The following is a 24,652-nucleotide window of genomic DNA, read 5'->3' on the forward strand; positions in this document are numbered from 1 at the left end:
GAACTTTAAAAAGAGAGAGAGAGAGCATTAAGTATAGATGGGGAGGACATCATCATTTATTCAAGAGCTGGCAGGACAAGATCCTCAATCACAGCACACACTCTGAGTGTCCTTTTCTACATGATGCTGTAAATTGATCCACAAAGAAGAGAGAAGATTGAGATTAAATAGAGAGTAGAACGTCAGGATTTTCAGCGTTTTCAGGAAAATATGTACTGAATATGCAGAAAAGAAAACTCTAAATATAGTTTTTAAGTTTTTTAAAAGCATTTTAAAGTTTGTTATCGGTGAGAATAACTTCATAGTTCTGCAATATATCGGTTAAGCACATGATATATTTCATACTGTATTTACTTTTACTTAGTAAAGAAAACAATTATCAACTATTGAATTGCTAAGTTTTACATCGGAGAAATAACCAGCCACTTTATTATAAAATAATGGAGTGATGGTATATATAATCTGCAAAGTAATCATTAATGAAAATAGCAATTAGTTTAAGCGATAGAAAACTTTAAAATGTTTGAATATAAAGCATTTTAATTGATATGTTTCTACTTTGCAACTGGGATCAGCCAACAGACAGGAAGAGAAACACAATACTACATCAAAAAGATGAGTGTCACGGGTACAGAGAGAAAGGGGGAGTTACCATGGTGATCTGCACACACACACACACACACACACACACACACACACACACACACACACACACACACACACACACACACACACACACACACACACACACACACACACACACACACACACACACACACACACACACACACACACACACACACACACACACACACACACACACACACACACACACACACACACACACACACACACACACACACACACCACACACACACACACACACACACACACACACACACACACACACACACACACACACACACACACACACACACACACACACACACACACACACACACACAGATCTGTTGGACAGTAGAGCCACTGTCTAACTACCTCATTAGATGAAATCAAAGCGTTTCATCTGCTGCCAATCAAATCTCTCTGTTCAGGATGAGGGAGCCTCTTAATTACATCACACACACACACACACACATACACACACACACACACACACACACACTGCACTACAGGGGGACAATAATGAATGATCACTTTCTCTTTTGATCCCTAATTGTTCAGCTTTTGAATATGATTTCTGCAGACTTGCTTCACCCTTCATCAGATTCATAACTATTCTGGGGTCTCAGTTGTAAACATTGTATATGCAAAAGTTGTGATCTATAAAAACACATTTGACAGTAGAACTTGGACACACTTACGATATCTCTATAGTTGCTGTGTTTCAAGGTAAAGTGCTTTCGAATGATCATTTATGGCTGAATGAAGCGGTGACCAACTCAAATATGATTTGAGATTATTAAAAAAGTAATCTGTGCATTGGAAAGTTAAACATCTGAAAATGTTTGTACATTTCTTCAGTTACATACACAAACATTTATTGTGGATTTCAAGTAGATCCCTGGTTTGTATCATGTTTAAAAGCCAAAATATCTTTAAATAGAGGCCCCTAAAGTGAAATCTTAGCAATTATGCATACATTTAGGTGTGATTGACACAAAAACTAAATTTGAGAACCACGCTTCTCTAATTAAACTAATCATAAGACGCTTACAACAGTTTCCAGGGGAGGGAAACCTTTACATATTATACTTTTTTAAGTGCATAGCATGGGGTTTTGTGTCATTAAAATTGACCCAAATCATGCACAGTACTAAAATGACAATATATGTCACTAGATACAGCAAGAAATAGTGAGTTTTTATAGCGTTAATGAGGATTATTTTAGATTATAGTCAATGAATTGAGCTGTCTGCTCACACAACACACACAGAACAAAAATATGATAAACAGACGGAGACTATGAGAAAGCAAAGAACGTGGGTGAACCAAAACCAATGAAACAAACACAGACAGCCAGCAAACAACAATCTGTTATAACTGTGCGTGTGTGTGTGTGTGTGTGTGTGTGTGTGTGTGTGTGTTAACTGTACCTGAAAGAGCCTGTTCAATATGTGAAATAAGAGGGTCTTCATCTTTGCTCCTGTCTCGTCTAAACGCCGTCACCAACTGATTAAATGACTTATTACAGAGCACACACACACACACACACACACACACACACACACACACACACACACACACACACACACACACACACACACACACACACACACACACACACACACACACACACACACACACACACACACACACACACACACACACACACACACACACACACACACACACACACACACACACACACACACACACACACACACACACACAGGAAGGCCCTCCAGCTGTCCAGCGTGGCGATTAAAACATGTCCTGTCATTGTTTCCCTGGCAACAACATCTGCACAGGAAGGCCCACATCTGTTCTTGAAGCCCCCTCCCCACTGTGAGGAAGCGCAGAAAAAAAGCCCAAAACACACTCTAAATCATTAACTTTTTTTGTTAGAATGTGTGACGCATCATATTAAAAACTTTCCAAAAATGGTTTATGAGTAGGCAGCCTGTAGGGGGGGTCGCTGTCATTTCCCAGTGGTCTTTGAATGCATCATCACAACTAACTTTTAATATGTGATGAAGATGATCTTTACACATTTTAAAATGCATGCAGATACCAGAAGAGAAAGGACGAAAGGAAATAGGAGAGGAGCTGAAAGGAGACAAGAGGAAGGAAACAATAGAAGGGAAAGAAGAGGCAAGAGGAGATGAAAGAATGGAAAGGAAAGAGGAGGGGGAACGAAAGGAAAGGAAACCAAATTAAAGGTGTGGAGTAAAAGGAAATGTAAGGATGAGGGGAAAAGAAGGAAGGAAAAGAAAATGAGAGGAGACAAGAAGAGGTCATGATAAGTCCGTATGGGGAGAAAGGAGGAGGAAAAAGACATTCAAGATGACAAGAAAAATAAATGGCAAAGCGAGGAGACTAGAGAAAAGGAAACAAAATGTCACAGTAAGTCTGAAGAGGAAGAGGAAAGAGGGGAGGAGAGGAGGAAGTGGAGGAGCAGAAGGAGACACAGCTTTTGAGTGTCTATGTCAGATTCCAGCTGGGGTCAGGTAGATGTTAAAGTGAGTGAGGGTCACATTTTCTCTCTAACCAGCCTCCTCCTCCTCCTCTCCTTCATTCCTCTGATATTTGGTTTTCCATTTGAAGGACAGTTTCCCGTTGGTTTCGATACTTTATTCAATTATTTGCCTTTCAGATTTTGCCTGCATATTTTCTCATTGCTTCCCGTCAAGGTTACAACAACAGGATGCTGATTTTAAAAGTGCAATCGCTACACAAGAGTGTGGTGTGCTCCTGCAAAACAATTTAAATCTGGTTAAACAAAGTGCTTTCTAACCTTATTATTGAACTAAAAAACAATGTTGGATGTTGCCTAAAATGAAAAAAGTGTCCCTGTAAAAAAGAATATTTGGGTATCTTTGATTTAATTTGACTGAAATATGATTAGAAAAGATAAAACATAATAATATGTTTGTTAATAATGAAAACTTTTGCTAGTACCAGCAACAGCTAAAGGTTCAGTTCAGGATGAAGGTCAAGAATTAAGTGTGTGTGTGTGTGTGTTAGTGTGTGTGTGTGTGTGTGTGTGTGTGTGTGTGTGTGTGTGTGTGTGTGTGTGTGTGTTGCTCTGGGATTGGTTTGTTCCTGGACAGAGGGAGAGAGAGAGCTGCGTTCAGGAAAACCGGCGCCGGGTTACACAGATTACATCATCGACCCGTGACCTCACAATGGCAAATACCCACAATGCTTTGTTCACAACAGACTCACACAGACACACACACAGACCCAGCCCATTACCACAGAGGAATGTACCGACTGATCCTGACAAAAACTAAACTGGGAGGACACTAAAATCCTTCTTCCTCTTCCACGCTTATTACTATCTACCTCCTCTCTCTCACACTCTCTCACACACACACACACACACTTTACCTCCCTTGCTTTATGCCTCTTCCTATCAATCAATATTTCCACTCTCTCTTGCTCTTTCCGTATCCATCAATATGCACTCTAGCCAGTGTGGGTGGGCGGAGGTTTCCATTTGAGGTGTTTAGGCCTTAGTGCCACACACACACACACACACACACACACACACACACACACACACACACACACACACACACCACACACACACACACACACACACACACACACACACACACACACACACACACACACACACACACACACACACACACACACACACACACACACACACACACACACACACACACACACACACACACACACACACACACACACACACACACACACACACACACACACACACACACACACACACACACACACACACACAGCCACTATAAAGGTCAAACCCAAACACTAAAATAGCTCCTTTTTATGAAATAGGGACAAATAAAAACATCCAAAACCGACTCCCTTAATTGTCTTGACATTAATACACACACAATAACAGAGCCTACAGCCTTATGCTCCAAGTTCAAGTAAGTAGACACGTTTTTTCCGAGGAATGTCTCGTCTATCTGACCTCCCAAGCACACTGACAAACACACACACCTGAGCATGTTGAATAAGAGTGGTGTGTCATGTGTGTGTGTGGGCGTTTAAAAGACGCCAGAGAAAGTCAGTCCAGATGGCCAGAGAAGATTAGACAGACTCTGCCAGTGAGCGAGCACACACACACACACACACACACACACACACACACACACACACACACACACACACACACACACACACACACACACACACACACACACACACACACACACACCACACACACACACACACACACACACACACACACACACACACACACACACACACACACACACACACACACACACACACACACACACACACACACACACACACACACACACACACACACACACACACACACACACACACACACACACACACACACACACACACACACACACACACACACAGAATCTAATAAATGACTTTGCTAATTAGAGAATTCATTACATTCTCACATTTTTGATAAAAGTATTTTTCTTCTGGGAATATTGAATAATTTAGTCTTCCTTTAGTAATCTGTCAGAAGAAATAGACTGAAAAGGGGAAATGAGAGGTGTGTGTGTGTGTGTGTGTGTGTGTGTGTGTGTGTGTGTGTGTGTGTGTGAATATTGCATTAGGCTGCTAGGCCAAATGTCCTCTGCATGTTGTAGAAAAGCTAGCAGCTGCTTAACTGAACTTAACCTTTTGCAAACATGCGGTGAGATCAATTATATAATTTATTTCTAGTCTGAACGAAAATCCATTAAACAAGTTAGAAATTAATTTAACACTTGTTTTTATGTGTTTTGTCAAATAAAATCCTGAATAAAAGCATTTCACCAACAAACTATGGGGTGACTGAGCAAAAACTGACTTTAAATCATTTAAATAAATTATTTTTAAAAAAGCACCTGAAGGCAGCATAATATTTGTAGGTTGACTCATTCATATCATTGCGACTTGATTATGGTAATTGAAAAGATTGGTCAGTATTAAGCTCCTGATTATCTACCGCAATTCCTTAATGACTTTGGAAACACAATGTATTTAGAAATACGTTTTTGTGGCACCCATTTTGGAAGAAAATGCATTAATCTAAGAGCTCAAATAAGAGGCTATTTACGCTTGCAAACAATCGAATCATGAACAAATGAGTTGTGTAGATATGAATGTTTATTCTGGATGGATATCTGCAAAAAAGTAACACTCATAATGTATAGTAAACAAAACGGGGTCAGACATTTGCAGCGGGAGCATACATTTGATTAAATGACAGCCCTATCTTACAGTTTAAGTACTTTCAAAACACCAAAAAGGCAATATGGACTCAGGAACAAATACAAACATATGGAGTCTTTTGATTGCAGCCTGTGTAATATATATTTTTTATTTTCTTGCGGCCGGACTTTGTCAGGTCAAGCAGAAAACTCAACTCCAGATGTTCAACTGCCGTCACACAAACTGCTTTAAGTCAAGAAACTGTGGACAATTATTTATGTTTCTGTATTTAAATGTGTATAGTTTGTAGTTTTTCAAAGATACATTTTGCTAAACTCAAGAAAAACTTTTTGAAATGTGGAATAAAAATGTATCAAGCTCTAAAATCTTGCATCTGGGTTAGAATTAATGGTCAGAGTATAAATAAATTCATCCTGGGTCAAAACATGATACACACACACACACACACACACACACAGCTGAGCAGATGGCAGCAGATGTTAGTTGGTCCCTCAGAGGGCATGATGTTCATAACGCTGTCTGGAAATCATTGTATGCCTCACTGGGGGTGTGTGTGTGTGTGTGTGTGTGTGTGTGTGTGTGTGTGTGTGTGTGTGTGTGTGTGTGTGTGTGTGTGTGTGTGTGTGTGTGTGTGTGTGTGTGTGTGTGTGTGTGTGTGTGTGTGTGTGTGTGGTGTGTGTGTGTGTGTGTGTGTGTGTGTGTGTGTGTGTGTGTGTGTGTGTGTGTGCTACTGACTCAACAGTAAGCACTTTGTGAAGTGAGAGTGTGTTGCCATCTTGCAGTCATATAAAACGAAGCTATGTGTGTGAGGGCACAATGAGCATCACGTAGGTGTTTGAGAGTGTGTGAGTGTTTGAGAAGGATTTGATAATGGCTGAGAGAGTGTGTGTCTGTCAATGAGCGCTGCTCATGTGTGTGTGTAGTTGTACTTCTATCTTCATGAGGACCATATTGGGTTTAGTGTAAGGCAAGCACGCAGCTTTAATGAACATTTGTATTATTAACTAATCTGCGCATTAAAATGATGTGCATGTATTCAATCTATCGTGCATGGCAAAAAAATAATCGGATCATATCCTTTTAGTAGCTGCAACAAGCAAATATTTGCCAATTGTTGCTGAAAGACAAAGGCTCAAGATGACAATTCGATTTTCACAATAAAAGTGTCAAAGGTCTTTCACAATGTACTCGTTGTAGTGAATGTTTTACGTAAACGAGTCCCCTTGCATGTATGAAAGTACCACTCAAGACTTTCAGCAGCGTGACACAGACCGAAAGCTGCCTCATTAGCCCAAATTAACCTATGAAAACACACACACACACACGGTTTCACACTAAGTTGAGCCTGTGGAAAAGTCAAACTCAGTCATTAACAGCTTTGTAACATATTCATCCTCACACACACACAATGTGACGTTCATACTGCTTTCAAATGTAGCTTTTTGCCTTAGCTACTGTGTGTGTGTGTGTGTGTGTGTGTGTGTGTGTGTGTGTGTGTGTGTGTGTGTGTGTGTGTGTGTGTGTGTGTGTGTGTGTGTGTGTGTGTGTGTGTGTGTGTGTGTGTGTGTGTGTGTGTGCTGCAGACTCTGGAGAGTGAGGTAATGAGTGCTCAGCTCTTCTCAGACAGTGGATCTATAAACCATCTCCTCTGCATTTAAAAATCGATGCTTGCAGCTGCCCTGCCTCTGAAACACACACACACGCACGCACGCACATGCACGCACACACACACTTTGCAACTAGGAAGAGTCTCAAATTCTGTTTTATCCAAGTAGAGACATCAGGCTTTCAACTCTCTACAGCAGTGATTCCCCACCATTAAAAATAGAATAAATGATCACTAAGGATAAAAAAAGACATGAGAACAAGTCAGGAAAGATGTCAGTTATAAAGTAACACATTAAAAGGAGAAAAAGCCACCAGAGTGTACCAATGCATATTGAAATAGCAGAAAAATGTATTCGACATATACTATATATGTTGTATGTATATTACTGTAGCAAAATATGAAGAAATATCTGAGAAGCAGCTCATACATGTACTGTTCTGCTGGTATAGCCATTTTGTTACGAGATAACTAAAGCATCACTAGCTACCGCCAAAGATACAATCATCATACATTTTTAACATCACTGAGTCTGCTAGTATCCATCCCACATGTTGTTTTTACATTGTTCCACTGTGAAACTACTGACAATAAAGTGTGTGTGTGTGAAGTTTGAAAGTGGGACACAGGAAGAGGAAGTGTATGAGGCATGCTGAGAGAAAGTGGGTTAACATAGAGAGTAAATAACAACATCTACTCCCAAAATACCACAATAAGTGATGATATCTAGCAGAGAGGAGGGATCTGAGGGAGGATTCTTTTTTTATGATAAAAGATGACTCATGACTTTGATAGTGAAACACTCTCACATTCAAACCAGCAATTATCCTGCAGGAGTAGGCGTTTTTTTCCTGAAAAGTGGATATATCATAGAGCAACACTGAGCTTTTTGTGAATGCATTAACACAAAAGATGAAATCTTCAATAACTCATGGCTGCATAATGAAGACTGTAGCAGGGAAAGCGTATTCCTGTAGTGGACCCTGAACGTAGCATCTCCCTGGTTCCATCAAGAAAAACCAATGGGATTTTTCCATTGGATTTTTGCAGAAAAGAAACTCTGTGTCAAACCAGCGTTTCACATGTGAAGAGCACGGTCACATGACTTCACGTCACCACCGCTAAGCTAGGGGTGGCTAATGTTTGGAGGGATGATGTTTAGTAGTCTCATTTAGACACTTGCTAGCAACCACTGCTTTTAAATTCACCAGTGTAGTATTTAATCACATATTTTGTGTCTTAGAACAAAATGTGAAAATCTCTTCAGCTTGTGATAACCACACACACAGGGGACAGGAAGTGCTAAAATGCTGACTCATTACGGTTTCTTTCTTTTTTTGTTGATTGCACAATCTTTCCTTATTTTACAATAGTTAGTCATGTTCTTATTGTATTACCTTCATTGTATATTACTATTTCTGGTAAACTATTTCAGCTTGTATTCAAAACAGACCTTATTCAGGAATCTAACCAAAAACAAATTCAAAAAACGAATTGAGCATGAGAAAAGGGAACCAGACGTGGTCAAATGCGGACTCATTTCAGGATTTTTCTGATATGCTTCTGTATTTGGTCTCATTTTACAATATAATTCCTCTCGCTTGTGTATGCACCAAACAACACAGCACATTCTTGAATTTAAATCTACTTGGCAATAAACCTTATTCTGGTTTGAGCACTCATTCCTGCACCCCTATGTTGAGCTGATATACACACACAGCTGCCATCACTGAGATCAGAGCGGTACACTGTTGTCAGTACAAACAGGGCTTGTCATGTTTACAAATGAAGCCGACTTAATGTCAGCAGAGACTAACAGAAAGCTCCGAACATACTATGGAGCGGCTTCTCTGTTAGATGTGTACATGAAAGCCAGGAAGAAGAAAAAGGGGTGGGGGACTTACGACGCAGACGGGCATCGAGTCGTCATCGCCTATGGAGTCCTCAGGATCGTGATGGGGATCCTGTAATCACACACACATACACACACACACACACACACACACACATTAACACACCTGATACACAGATGACAATAAACGCCCTGTGAGGACGTCACTGCTGCTGCAGGTTCAAACATGCTTCAATAACTGAAAACACCTCAGTGTGCATGCTTTATTCAAACGGATTATTCATGAGAGGACTTTATGTGACTTTTGTCTTTGTTGTACCATAGTCACAATAATTAACCGAATATTTTTGCTAATCTATTAACCGTTAGTTGTTTTATCAGCCTCTGAATTGTGTTTTTTTCTGCTTTCTTTCTCAGTCTTAAAGGATATTAGTCCTGCTTTTATGTAGTGGTATAATAGGTTTGATTATTTATCGTCTTTACGGCCCATCCACACGGCGGCGTGCGTTGAAGCTTCAACGCTTCTGCCCATTCACTTTGAATGGGGTGACGTCACGTTACACCGAACTGCATTGTGGGAGCGAAGCGTAGATTTGCTCGCGTTGCTCGCGACGAAAGTTGAGCAATGTTCAACTTTTGAAGCTTCGGCGGAAGGGTCAGCCAATCGAATCATATGCCAGTACAAGCTCTAGCCAATCAAACCGTGTGCTTGTGTGTCCGGGGCGGGAGATTCATGTGATTGGTTGTTGGTCGAGTTTCAGCCCCCCCCCGCCGGCAAGCGACAACGCACGCCGCCGTGTGGACAGGCCGTTATTGTTCACTATATTTCGTCAACACTTGCTGTTGATCATTATGACTTGTTTCATTCTATGAATCTTTTAACATTTACATTTTTGCTTGAAAAAGCACTTTAAAGTCCAACTGATTTGCTCAAAATGTGCTTTATAAATATAGTTTGGTTAATGATTCATAAAGTTAAAGTGCATTTGTATAGAACATTTTTCTCTTCCTTTTTTGTCCGGGTTACAGGGGACTTTTAAAACAAATTGTGTTAAATGACAAATAGCTATCTGTAATAAGATCCATCATTTTGTCACATCTGCCGCCTACATTCCTGTATTTTGCTTCTTTTTGTGCTACCGAGCTTTCAGAGGTGAAGCGAGGCGACCTATGAGTAGGCGTCTTTTATTTTGAAAAGGCTCTCATCATCTCCCACCCGCTCTCTGTGACGGAGGAATCAAGCAGAGATCACAATTGAAAAAAAAAAAAAAAAAGTCCCCAGACGTTCACAGTATGAGCTTTAATTCTACCTCATCCAAAAAGGAACACAACAGATATGAATTAGCATTACGTAACAGCACAGGATTAGTCTGCTCCCCTGCTGGACCAGCAGCTGTGATTGAGACACTGATACTACTGCCAGAGAAAAACAATAATAACAACAAAAGTGATTATTTACTTTGCCGGTAAGTGCGGCGTAAGCTTGAAGTCTGCACAGCGGGGGGGGGAGAGAAGGGAGGGATGGGTTATGATCAGAAAGAGAAAGATGCAGACAGCAAGGTGACAGAGAGGTTATAATGGAGAGGCAGAGAGGAAGTAAATGACTGCAGAGTCCGATTGATGAATACAAACTGACTCTGAGGACTCCCACATTTGTTGAATAATCTATAAAATGTCACACATTTGCAAAAAAGGTTTCAAGGTGACATTCAGAAATCATTTGTTCTGTCCAAGCAACAGCCGAAAAATATTTTGAGAGTGCATTTGATGTTTTATTGACCTATTGATACAATTATAAATGTGTAACTCCACGCGAAAGAATTGGACAGCTTTACAATTTTCTGTCTTTGAAAACACATATTGTTCGAATGTATTTGTTACAATACCCTCTTTAAGAAAAAACATGTTCTGGTACCACCTTCTCAAATGTGAGAAATTAGGATTTTCTTTGTCAAACATTAGTTTCAATTGATTTTTCTATCCTTTTTTATTTCCCTTTTAAGTGTTTTACTATTCATTTTTTAAACCTGTATTTTAGTTTATATATTTTATTGATTCTTATCTGTTACTGTAACATATATTGTAATTTAAATGTGTTGCCTTGGGTGATGCTGTAAGGCTTCTAAATATGATTGTAATAGTCAAATTAATTAGTAAATGCCATAAAATAAATTAGAACAATTATATATCTTAGGGCTTTAAAACTACTATTTGGAGAGAAAAAAAGCAATTTGCTTGCATCACCTTGCGCTCTGGGAGATTAGGATTTGTGGTTTCTATTATTTTCTGATGTTTTATACTCAAAAAACTCATGACAATAATCATTACTTGCAGCCCTAAAGGATCAAATTGTTCCATTTTCCATCCAGCTTTTCGAAAGCACTTTCTTTAAGCCCGCAGCGTGCAGATTCATCTCTGAAGCCATCTTTATCTACACTCATCTTTGTTTCCGCATTTCAGCAGCAGACAAGTGCAGCCCCTCTCTGCTCTTTGTGTTGAATGATCTTTTCTTCAGGGCAAAATCTTGCAAAAAGCATCTCTACTTCATTCCACAACTTCACCCCTCTCCTTTGTGTGTGTTTGTGTCCTGTGTTGGCCTAGAAAAAAACCTGGTGTACCAGATTACTGCACATCGCTGCACGCTGAGAGGCTACAAGGTGTAACGAAGGGGTCAAAGGTCAGCTTCTGTCTGGTGGAAAGTGAGGTTGAAAGAGGCCGCGTGAGAAAAGCTGCGCACAGGTACGAGCTTGTTAGGAAGTCAGACAGAAAGAGAGGAGCCGGGTGACTCAATGCATTCTTCAGCATGAATCAGGTTTGATTATTCACCTACAGAGACAGACAAACACACACACACTATTTCTCCATACAGCTCTTGTGACACCTCATACAGGAAGTGGACACACACACACAGACGTAAGCTCTTCCTGAATCGTGAGTGGCACCGCCTCCTGCTCTTTATCAAGATTCAAAAACGTGTAAGAAGGAAGAAAAGAGGAAGCGAAAAAACACTCAATCTGAAGCTGTTTGTTTCAATCTGAAGTCTCAGTTTAAAATTATTGAACAACAATTCCACACCAAATGATAAATATTCAAATCAAATCTAAACCATGACAAAGGATTTGCATGCTGTGGCCTGATTTATTCTGCACAAATAAATCATTGGAAACACCCCCAAAGTGACTCATAGTGACTTTCTGACACCGACCCAGGAGTCATTTTCAAGGACTTCTTATGTTATGCCTCATTTGTGTTAAGTAAGCACATGTGTTACCCAATAAGAATGATTTTTTATAGATCAGAAACTCATCTTTCATGGTAGTGAATTGAATACTTTGGGTTTATTCTGTTGCTTTTAAGAAACAAGACTTTTGGAGATGACAGCTTTTTGTCAGAAATTGTGACAAGCACTTATTTTGACATATTGATGCTCACAATTTATCTCTGTAACATGGCTATACTATATAGAGAGAAATGTAGCACATAATTGGTATATTTTTGAAATGTTATGGTGCTTGTGTCTCAAGAAATGACTTTTTGTGTGAGTCTATGTTTTAACGCATTTCTGTGCTTTTACGGAGTATTCATTTTCCCAATAATGACGCTATTATCATATTATTGCACTTAACGCCATTTCTACCTTTACATTAAACAATTATTAACAAACATACCGTGATCTTATACTTAACCTTTATGTTTGCATGTCCTGTACTTTATTCCTTCTGAACGTTATTGTAGTATGTTCTGCTGTTTTAAATCTCAGTCATTATAATGTCCCTTAGAAGAGCTTAAATGGATATAATAGTCATATTTAAGTGACTTATTGCGAGTCTCTAACTCTTAATAGTGACCTGTGTCAACTTATTGATTTATTGATCTACTGATTGCTAAATCAAGCATGTTTGGACATTATGAACACATGAATGCACTTTATAGAACAGCTATGATATTACTAAATACATTTTAAGATCATTGATATCACTTATATTCACAATGGTAGGTTAATGAATGTGTGTCTCCTGTAACACTGATCTAATACACATATAGGAGTCTGACAGCATGTGTCTGTGCTCAGAGTGAAGCTTTCAAATCTATTTTAATCACATTTGTTCTCAGTATAGGAGCTGTAAGAGCAGAATAATTATCTTATAGGGTCTTCAAAGTGAATTATGGCACTTTTGTATTGTATTTCAATCTAATTTGGTGTACTTATAGAAACATGTATTGTAAAATAATTATAAAATAGTGCTTCTAAGGTGGATAATAGAGCTTTTTTGAGAAAAGGAATTGTGCAACCCTTTAGCAGAATATTTATCCTATAGCAATTTATAGATTAATAAGTGTATTTTATTTTTAATTCCATGTCCATATTGAAGCTTTAACACAATTGAATACTACGCTAATAGTGGCAAATTATGGTGCTTAATAGAGTATTTTATTCTAATTTAGCATCCATATAGCACCTTAAAGCACAATAATATAATAATCAAATAGTGACTTGAAGGTGTATTACATTGCTTCAATTTACATCTTGCTGCATTTTGTGTATTTTAATAGAATTTGGCATTCATATATTATCTTTAAGAGGAGAATGCCTATCAAATAGTGATTACATGGTGTACTACATTGCTTTAAATAATATCTCCTTGCTTTGTTACTATTTAAAACTAATTGAGAGTCCCAATAGAAGCGTTAAGAGCAGATCAACTATATAATAGTGACTTTAGGTAGTATTATGGTGTTTTTCTGTGTATTTCAGTCTAATTTGTAGACTCTAGCTTTTTTAAGAGCAGAATACTTCTCATACAGCGACTTTGAGGAGTATTATAGTGCTTCAAATGACATCCTGTTGTGTACTTCTACTCTACCTGTGGACTACCTGACTGCAGCCCAGCTTAAAGTCACCTCTCAGTGTGTGACAAGGTGTTTAAAGAAATGTCTCACCTCTCCCTGTGTCCCCCCCAGAGGCATCTTCTGCCAGGGGTCCCCCAACTGAGCCAGAGGCATCTTCTTCTTTTTCTACTTTTCTTTCTTCTTCTTCCTCTTCTTCTCTTATAATTCTCTTCTCAGTCCCAATTCTTCGTCCCTCCCTCGGTCGACAATTCCACTCCAGTCGGCGTTTTCTTTCTCTTATGTTATCTTTATATTAAATGTTTTTGACGCCGAGGAACCGAACCGCCCGCGGAGCTCTCCACCGAACGTCCGAGCCAAGCTGATCCGAGCGAACACCTCCTAATTCCGGATCTGCCGCGGAGCAGAGACCGCCCCTTCCTCCGGGGAGACAAACATGAGAAAAAGCTGCAAGCAGGAGGAGGAGGAGGAGGAGGAGGACGCCCTTTTTCGGAAACTGATTGACTCAACACACACTTACACAAACACACACACTACACACAGTTATCTCTCTATCTGTTTCTCTCTCACTTCCGTTGTTTCCCAATATGGCGGCCGGTGTCAGCTTACCTGTCTGTCAGAGCGCTGCGTCACGCATGCGTCACGTCAGGAGGCGTAAAGTCACTTTTAAATTATATAAAAAAAATAATACGACTTTAAAATTGTATAATGAAATACTTTTTTTATTATACCTTGAGATAGAATACAATTAATAAATTAAATGTAATAAAAGAAAAGACACAAAAAAAACACAAACATTAAACTGTCAATGTTTTTTCTTCAAATATAAGAATTGAATATAAGAATTGAATATATAACATCTTTTTTTATTAAAATTTAAGTTAATTATTTAAAACATGTTATTTTGTTTTGGCTATAAAATCCTTTGTATTCATATTTATCAATTTATTTAGTTCAGTTGAGTACATATCTGAAATATTTGTACATTTGAAAAAAAAAAGTGCTTGTAATTGTTTTAGCTCTCATTTGTATTCCTAATTATTCTGTTTTTTTAATTCATTTTTAAAAATGTTTAAGATTTAGTTTGTTCATTCTGTTTTTTTTATTTTCCATTAAATTAACAGACTTTTCATCCTTACAATGTTAGGTTTCCATGACTGTGAATAAATAAAAACAGTTGATTTTACAATCTGGTAGTGACATCTAGTGGTCACTAGTAGTGGGGAAGTTAATTTACTGTAGTAGTAAAAGTACTTGAGTAAAAATACTCAATAGTCCTTCCCTGGAAAAAGATTACAAATACCAGGAAATCAGGAAAAATGTGTTCAAGTATAAAATGTCGCATTCTCTGACTTTTACAAGATTAGAACTATTGCAATAATATTAAGGCAGGATTTTACTGCTGTAGTTGGCTCATTTTGAACAATTAGCTAATGATGATTTCTTTATAGAAGATTAATCTGATAATTCTCTCCTTATAAGGTTACATTTGTTAAAATAACACGGCGCTGTTCATTTGTGTGTTCAATCTTAATTTAAGTATTTAAAGCAGTCGGATATAAGCAGTAAGAGTAACAAAATAAAATGTCCCCATAAATAAAAGGCTGAAAGAAACCACCATGAATTTGTAATAAACAGCAGAAACAAACATTTATATTGATACTTTCTTTTTGCATTTATTTTACAGCCACAGTCTTTCAGTTCAACACACAGTCAGAGTAAAGCTTCTTATTTGTACAGGTTGAGTAACAGTAAAACCTCTAATAAAGGACAGCGGTACATGAAAAATAAAATTCTGGAGAATGTTGTTGCCGTTTTTCCTTTCAGATGATTTCCCCAAGAGCAAGAATAAACAAATAACCTTAAGTGCATCTTTACATGTAGCAGCCACATAATTCTCTAAACAAAAGACTGTAAAATAATATATTGCAGTGCATCCATCTTCCTACGTAGAAAGAATTCTCTTTAAGCGTTCTTCACCAACAAGCTAAAGTACGTTTCATATCATACATTTCTTTCACAGACAGGTAGTGACTTCTTGGAAAGTTCTCCAGGGAAGTGGCTGGTAAACGTTGGGAGTTGCTAGTCACTCTGGATAAAACCTTTAATACATATTTAGTTTAGGACCTAAATGCACTGATCAACAGTCATCTTAGTATTCAGAAATCAGAAATAAGGTAAATTCCTGCAACTCAAAATAAACACATTTAAATATCCCGCTAGAAAGCAAAAGCGCATGGATGTTTTACGTTAGTAAAAGTAGTAATACCAGTGTAGAAATTAAAGTGCTGCATTGAAAATTCTACTTAATTTTAAACATCAAAATGTACATTAAAGTACTAAACATTTAAAGTAATCATTATTGCCCCATTATAGAACTTTTACTGGACTGTAATGGTAATATTTACTCTTATCTATTTCGTAGCTTAATTTGTAATGAATACTAAGATTTGTAAAATGGTATCTAATAAATGTAGCAGAAGAAAAAGTACACAATTCCCTCTGAACTGTAGTGCAGTATAAAGTCAACTATATGATAGCATTACTTGATTAAAGTATCTCATAATCGTTCTTAAGTACAGTACTTTGTTACCACTTTGCTTATCTTGCCCTTTAGTGTTTCCAGCTTGCCAAAACAAACTGAATCCTTTCCTGCAGTCTCTTAAGAATACCTCCAACTAAAACAAGTCTGAAAGTCAAAAGAAAAGAGATCAATTCCTTAAACCAAAAATTAAATATTCATGATTGTTTTTCTCAAAGTTGCAGCTAGATTCTTGGCGTCCCATGAAGCAGAATCCCAGTTTCTTTTCAAACAACAAAAGTGCTAATAAAATGTGGATGGGGGTGGAAAGAGGAAGCAACGTTTTGTGCGTAGTATAATGTGCAGTCCTGAATTATTTAAAACCTGTAAATCACGCACAACACAAACAGGCTGTTCAGACATACAATAAATCTTAAATATATCTATATAAAACTATAAATAAATAACACTGGCAGGTTTCAGGTCAAAGTCCCGTTAAGGTGCGGAATGATCTAAAAATCGAGGAAGGAGGTGTTGAATGTTTTTTTTCTTCTCAAGTCAGCATGAGGGTGCAGTTCACGGGTAGTGTTGAGCACTGGGTGACAGGTCAAAATGTTGGTGTGTGTGAATATTTAGAGCGTTTGAGTCTAGCTGACGGACTTGAGAGTGACCCAGGGGTTTGTCCCGCGGACCTCCAGCGGGGCGTCGTTGCTGAAGATGTGGTTGCAGAGTTCCTCCAGAGGGGGCTCGGGGTCTGAGGTCGCATACAGAGCCGCCTCCTCCACCTCCTTACGGATCGCAATGTCAATTTCCTACAATAGGAGAGAGGACTTGTGTTAATTCACGCAGCATAACACATAGCGGGGTTTTGTTTTAGCATCCCGAGAGAGGATAGTTGTCTTAGAAGGGACAATTAAAAGATTGGAAGTTTTATTTTGTCATCTTGTGAGACAACTCATATTCCAAGTAACTTAACAAATCCCTATTTTATACATTCCTGCACAATGGTACCTCTAAAAACTGCACAGCTCTTCCACTTAACTTCTGATTTACTGCACATCTGTCTTTCTTTTATTGAATTTCCTTTTTTTATACGATACACCTTTTGTTATTTTAAGTAGTATTTACAAACAGTTTTTCCCCCCCAATAGTTCTACATTAATTAGCATAGCCTTTAACATAAATACAATATATTTAAATTAAGTCTGAAAAATACAACAAAAAAATCCTGAAACAAATGTCTGAAATGTCCTAATGTGAGAAATTGTAGGTAATAATGTGAAAAATATTTTCCTTGTTGATTGTACGTTTGTGTTGTTCATGTAAATATTATATATATGTTCATGTAAATATTATATATATATATATATATATATATATATATATATATATATATATATATATAGATATCTAAATAAAATTTTAAAGAGAAAACAGCTTGTGAAATCTGAGTGTCTGATGCTTTTAAAACAGTCTGCAGAGAGGTGTGTGTTCACCTTGAACTCCTCCACAGAGGCCATGTTGTTAGTGAGCATGCGCTCCTTCAGCATGGTGATGGGGTCGCTCTTACTGCGCACTTCCTGAATCTCGTCACGGGTGCGGTAGCTACAGGAAGTGACATCATAGTTACTATTAGACTTTGGTAACAGGAAGATGTCAAAACATTTTGTGGAATTTTAATATTTGACTGATGACGTTTGAATATGAGCCGACAAACTTTACACACCTGACACCCGGGTCACTCATGCTGTGTCCATGGTAACGGTAGGTCTGGAGCTCCATTATAATGGGACCCTGAAACACAACACAAATCATTTATATTGTCTGTGATAATTATACAGTTTATTCTCTCAGAAGCCAAATGTTAAGGTCTGATCTTAATAGTACTCCAAGAGTTCGATTCTGTAGAGGGAAAAAAGCTACAGGAAGTAAATGCTACGTGGAGATTAAGGGTGCAAGGAAGCCTTGAGGGGCAAGTGAAGAAAAGAAAAAATGTTAAGATCTTAATAGTTTTCCTCCCCTGTGTTCCTCCACTCAACAGGTGCAGAAAAGTGATGCCAGGAAAAGCTCAGCTCACCTTTCCAGCTCTGCAGTGGTCTGCAGCAAACTTGGTGGCTTCTCTGACACACAAGACGTCCATACCATCCACCTACAAGAACATTCAACAGAAAATAATGTTTTAATACAGACAATTGATTTTTGCATCCAGAATTGTACTTTTATTAGAATATTTCATAGTGTGATATTAGACTTTTTGTAAGCAGTATCATACATGAGCGTCAAACAGCTAAATGGATGCTCACACCTGTTACTGCCAGGACGGACTTTCAGCCTTGTCCTGTTATAGTCTGGGTTCATTCAGGCCAGCTGCAGCGTACAGCCCGCAGACACACTGCAGCTACCGCAGCGTACAGCCCGCAGACACACTGCAGCTACCGCCTAAGAACCCCCCCCCTTAAACTTTTATTTATATATATTTATATATATATATATATATATATATATATTATATATATATTATATATATATATATTTATATATATATATATATATATCTATTTCTCTATATATATATATATAATTTCTATATATATATATCTCTCTCTATTTATATCTCTATTTTCTATCTATATATTTATCTCTACTCTCTTCTATATCTATCTCTCTCTCTCTCTCTCTCTCTCTCTCTCTCTCTCCTCTCTCTCTCTCTCTCATCTCTCTCTCTATCTCTCTCTCATCTCTCTCTCTCTCTCTCTCTCTCTCTCTCTCTCTCTCTCTCTCTCTCTCTCTCTCTCTCTCTCTCTCTCTCTCTTTCTTTTCTCTCTCTCTCTCTCTCTTTTCTCTTCTCTCTCTCTCTCTCTCTCTCTCTCTCTCTCTCTCTCTCTCTCTCTCTCTCTCTATGCGTCTCACTCTGATTCCCGGGATGTAGTCTCCTCTCTTGTAGTACTCTGTGCTCGCTGAAGCCCTCTCCACGGACGTCCCCATTCCGTATTTATTGTTCTCACAGATGAAGATGCACGGGAGCTTCCAGAGGGCGGCCATGTTGAAAGCCTCATACAGCTGGCCCTGAGTGGATTAGGAAAAAAAGGTCTGCGTTCAGCAAAGGTATATTAATTAATTGCAAGATACTTAAAGTATTAGGCAGGATATTTACCTGGTTGGCCGCCCCGTCTCCGTACAGAGAAACACACACCTGGTTGTTGCCCTTGTACTGGCAGGCCAGAGCAATGCCAGCTCCTAAAGGAACCTGAACACATCACAGCTGATCACATATAACAGCAAACACAAATAAAATGTTTACTTTTAAGCATCACCAAGGTCATTTTTCCCTTTTCATTTTGGCTGTCCAAATGCATACATTTAGGCATTTACCTGTGCTCCCACAATGCCGTTGCCTCCATAGAAATTTGGCGCGTACATGTGCATGGAGCCTCCCTTCCCTTTGGCCACGCCGCCTCTACGACCTGAGGAGGAACAAAGAAGAGGTGTGAAAAACCTGCAGGCATGTTCAAAATGTACTAGTCATGCAATTTTCCATTTGAAAACTTCTCCCTCACCTGTGAGCTCGGCCAGGATCTCTTTGACGGCGATCCCGCGGGTGTAGGTGTAGCCGTGAGCGCGGTACGCAGTGATCAGGTGGTCCGAGGGGTTGATGCCCGACTCGATGCCCACCGCACACGCTTCCTGCAAGGAGAAAACAAGCACTTTATTATACCCACAAAACAAAAACTGGTTGTGCAGGTGTCTTTATTGTTGCAGTAAATGAATTGACTAATCTTTACTGTCCAGTTTTTTTTATATATAAATATATACCTTCTGTACAGCACTTTTCCAATTTGTTTCTTTTTTGGGAGTCTCAATTTTGATGACAGATTAAAAAGGGTCTTAAAAAAATGATAGTTCCAAAAAGAAAACGAACTGCATTTGCACCTTTATGAAGTAAATAAATGAGATCCTTGTAGTATAGAAGCAAATTAAAAAAGGTTTTATATCAAATATGTTATCTAATTAGCAATAAAAACAACTGATATTACATGCCGTTCAAAAGACTATTATCATACCAGTAATCATGCGATTCTCATGTTCATTTTGTCTTATAGCAGCGTTCACTTCCTCAAACAAATAATGAGTGAGGAAAACAAACCTCCTGCTGTGCATATTTCTACGTGTCCTCACCTGTCCGTCGTACAGGTGGCAGAAGCCTCTGATGATCTTCTGTTTGTACAGCTGGTCAGCTTTCAGCTCCATGCGTCTCACCGTCTGCATGACGCGGTAATACTGCAGGCCCTGCTCCCGCGTCAGCTCCGCCTTCAGGGGGGGGCCCTCCTCCAGCCGGTGCAGCTCGCATTCCTACTCCCACAGATAATTAATATGACAGCTGTACAGAAATGTTTCAGTGCAGTGAGGTCGGACTTTTGTTTTTGACCCACCTTGATGTCAAAGCTGGCCTGAGAGGTGAAGTCAGCGAAGGAGCGGGACACCACGACACTGGCACCCTGTGAACAAAAACATACACACATTAAAACAGGACAAATATTAGTCATTAAATTCACACATGGTGAATCACAAATAAAACAAAGAGTGTTTCAGACCGACAGAGTGGAAGCTGCCCCCTTATCACAGTGTGGGTGTAAGAAAGAAGGGTGGGAGGGGTCTGGTAAGGGTTTAACATTGCTACAGCAGTCTGATGCCAAATTTCTAATATTGCTGAGCAACAACTGGCTGTTTTTGGGAAGGTATAAGAAGAAGGTCCTCCATTAAGCAGCCACTTCAGAAAACAACATTTAAGTGTTGTGAGAACACTTGCAGGACAGTGGGGGCAGAGAGTTTATCAATAAGTTGGTCAATATAAATGCTGATAATTAATAAAGTATCAAGCAAAACAAATCTCAAAGTAATTGCTGATTTTTGTGCCAGCCAAAAAGCATTTGAGAATGTTGGGAATCTGGACTTAAAAAAAAAATCAAAATATATATATATTTTTTTTAAATAAAATCTGATGTTTTTTTCAATTAATGAGAAATAATGTGCCTTATTTGTCACATTCTTTTACTGACTTCATACATTTCCCAGAAAGGGAAACAAAAGATTAGAAAAACAAAGTTCCAAGAAATGGGAGTACATTTTTTTGGAAAAAGAGATACAATCCGTAAAACAATTGTTAGTCGCATTGTTAGTTTTAGCTTTCTTTACAGTAGTCCATAAAATGATACAAATGTGTTTAAAAAAAACACATGCACCAGTGATATTAAAACTTTAAAAAGGTTTCTCATTTTGACATGTTCAGGGAGGGATTTCACACATTTCCCAGAAAGAAAACCCAAAGATTAGAAAGACCCAGAACCAAGAAATAGGTGGTATCACGACGACTTAAAGAGGTTATTTTGCTTTAAATCTGAATTGTAAACCCATAAGTTAGGATAAGTTAGTGATCAGTCACATGGAGGATGCCTCGGTTCTTACTGGTCTGTCTGTCTCGGCCTGGTTGTTAACTAACTGCTCGGCCGGCGCTCTAGTTCTGACAGGAGGCGGTTTGGGCGGCTGCCTCTGGGTCAGAGCCACCGTGGGGGCCGGCGGCGGCGAGGTGACACTGACGTACTCTGACAGGTCGACCAGCAACTGAGGAGCACAGGAGCCAACGAATCAGAGCACAGCCGCTCTACAGAGGCTACAGGGACACACACACCATGACAGCTAGGAGGAAACACACAGACTGGCAGCGGCCCAACAGTGTCTACACTTCACCTGACATTTGCTTCATTGGCACATCATTTAGATTTTGCAATAATGTTTATATTGAAGTACTTTTAACATAAGAGGGAAAAGTGCATTTTGTTGGCAGGTCAGTTTATCCAAAGACTCATATGACAGTTTTCACAGGATGTATCTTAAATGAAAAATCTACAAACATGACTTACTTCAGCAAGTTGGATGGTTTTTACTCACAGTTTAAAAGTAACTGACATAAGAACCAAGACTCTGAAGTGAACATTGTGGGAAAGCTACAAATCAAAGATCAGGATCAGCTTTTCTTGGACAATTGGGATTGCATTTCAATATACATTCTGAAAAGTAGATATGGCTTTTTTCACCAATAAGAACCAAGCACCTATATTGTATTTGTTGCATCTAAAGACGTTCCTTAATGACATTTATGTTTTTGAAGCTGACCAAGTTCTTGTACACCTTGAAACTATTCTCTGGACAGTGTTGTCTTTTTGATAACTGCGCATCATAACTTTATTTTAACACTATTGAGAGTTAGATTTCCTGCTTTAAATGTTGTGCCAATGTGAAATATCCCTGTGGCGGCTTTCCACCAAGATCATCTGGTCTAACCATGCTACCACCGATGAATAAATTATACTTTTTACGAAATAATTGTGTTAAGAAAAGAAAAAAAACACAAGACTGATGATTGAAATGGACATTTGATTAAACCAAAAGAGATACAAAGTATAACTAAACAAAATACAGTTCTGATTTAATTCTACGCAGAAAGAGCATTAATGTAAAAATCATTGTTATTTTCTTTATGAGCACCTCATTATTTTACTAATTTAGAGGCACCTTAGAGGAGCCTCTTTAGAAATATCACTGCAGGAAAGGAGGCGTAGGAGCCAAACATCAGGAGTGCGAGGAGCTGCTTACCTCGGACACTGTTTGGGCTCCCTAGGGTTCAGGTGAGGTGGGGAGAGGAGGGAGAAAAGCAAGAAATAAATTGGGATTGTTGAATGTGTGTGAGAGAGAGTGAATGAAGAGCAAGGGGAAGCCGGCGGGAAAGAGAAAGCAGGAGCGTTTTCAACACGGAGCTGAAACAACAGAAGTCCTTCAGTCACAAATTTGTTTTTTCAAATCAAATGTATATTTGAATCATACTCCAAATAAAGACCGAAGGATCCCTGATGCGGCTGAACCACCACCACAAACAACATGCTGTTGAATAAGCTTAGTGATGAATATGGATGCACTGATACCAAATTATCATTTGATCTATATTTACTAAAAGTGTAAGGCACGTTTTAGTTAAATTGAAGAGTTTGATTTTTCTAACCTCAATTTTTTTAAGAAGTTCTGTAAAATCCTTTAATGCATTTCAGCAAAGTTGTATCGACATTGATGTAATACGTTTCCCCAAGTCATAGATCGAAAAGCACAAGCATGTAGATTAGCTATATTTAAAGACAATAGCTTAAGCATTGTGAGGCTGTGCTTCCAATTTAAAAATGTTCACTTTCATTGCTTTTTACTTATCCATGTTGACCCCTTGCAGGATTTGTGTACATCTTAATTAGTTTCATTCAGTATAACTGTTTGTGCATCAGTGCATTGTTAACAGATTTAAAACATTAATAAACTTATTTTTCCACCACTGCTAACACGTGGTAGCTAAATGTAGCTTCAAGTCAGTATGTATCACATCAGTGCATCCCAATCAATACAAGCTGCTGGAAGAAGGCAAACCACCACAATCACAGACACATTTATCTAATCTTAGTTAATGAAGATTAACTGAAGATAAATAAGAGTAAAGAGTGTACACTCCCCAGTGTATCCATGCCCTTTATAAAAATCACCCTTTACTCACTCAACATTGAGCAAGCACACCTAATTTACATTATGATGATTAATACATGCAAACATAGCAAGTCAAACTAGCCGCCGTGGCTCACATGCTAACTGTTAACAAGGTCAGCCTCAAGCAAAACTCAATCAAAGCTAGCTAGCTGTTAGCATTGTCCCAGACACGGCCAACAGCTTGAAGGTAACCCCAAAACAACTCACCACATTTCGCCCAGTCATCCTACAAAGTGCGTTAGAGATAGTGGTCAACATGTTTTTCATGCTACTGAACGACGACCCGGCTCTGGAGGGATTATAACAGCGGACGTTAGTCGCTGTGCTAAATCCCTGTTGGTGTCCGTGAGAAAGCGAGTCCGGTGGAACACAATGGCTGCTTCGAACATTGGTTCCCCCTAGGTTTATATAGCTGCCCGGA

The 24,652-nt window shown here is 38.7% G+C and overlaps 2 protein-coding genes across 5 annotated transcripts in view; both read right to left on the bottom strand.

Moving 5' to 3' along the window:
• The window catches only part of rps6ka3b (ribosomal protein S6 kinase, polypeptide 3b), a 34,846-nt gene extending 20,186 nt beyond the window's left edge, over nucleotides 1-14,660 (bottom strand). Inside the window, exons 1-2 of one of the 2 annotated variants that reach the window (XM_034150099.1) lie at nucleotides 14,226-14,660; nucleotides 9,337-9,396 (exon numbers count right to left, since the gene is read on the bottom strand). In XM_034150099.1, the coding sequence (XP_034005990.1) occupies nucleotides 9,337-9,396; nucleotides 14,226-14,288 (123 nt within the window). In that variant the 5' untranslated portion in view covers nucleotides 14,289-14,660. The remainder of the gene's footprint in view (nucleotides 1-9,336; nucleotides 9,397-14,225) is intronic. The other variant, XM_034150109.1, reaches the window with a different exon arrangement.
• Nucleotides 14,661-15,765: 1,105 nt separating this feature from the next.
• On the bottom strand, nucleotides 15,766-24,596 carry pdha1b (pyruvate dehydrogenase E1 subunit alpha 1b). Of its 3 annotated transcripts, XM_034145231.1 has the most exons (13): nucleotides 24,439-24,596; nucleotides 23,305-23,325; nucleotides 22,117-22,272; nucleotides 21,084-21,149; nucleotides 20,830-21,003; nucleotides 20,211-20,337; nucleotides 20,026-20,117; nucleotides 19,808-19,900; nucleotides 19,564-19,719; nucleotides 18,731-18,802; nucleotides 18,380-18,447; nucleotides 18,150-18,258; nucleotides 15,766-17,465 (listed from the first exon to the last, which is right to left on the bottom strand). In XM_034145231.1, exons 1-13 carry the CDS (start codon nucleotides 24,496-24,498, stop codon nucleotides 17,301-17,303), a joined length of 1,359 nt encoding a protein of 452 aa, XP_034001122.1. In that variant the 5' UTR covers nucleotides 24,499-24,596; the 3' UTR covers nucleotides 15,766-17,300. The 3 variants fall into 3 exon arrangements, with proteins under 3 accessions (XP_034001122.1, XP_034001130.1, XP_034001139.1); XM_034145239.1 differs by lacking the exon at nucleotides 23,305-23,325; XM_034145248.1 differs by lacking the exons at nucleotides 22,117-22,272; nucleotides 23,305-23,325.
• Between the last annotated feature and the right edge of the window lie 56 nt (nucleotides 24,597-24,652).

Source organism: Trematomus bernacchii, unplaced genomic scaffold (assembly GCF_902827165.1).
Source record: "Trematomus bernacchii unplaced genomic scaffold, fTreBer1.1, whole genome shotgun sequence".
NCBI classification, from domain to species: Eukaryota; Metazoa; Chordata; class Actinopteri; order Perciformes; family Nototheniidae; genus Trematomus; species Trematomus bernacchii.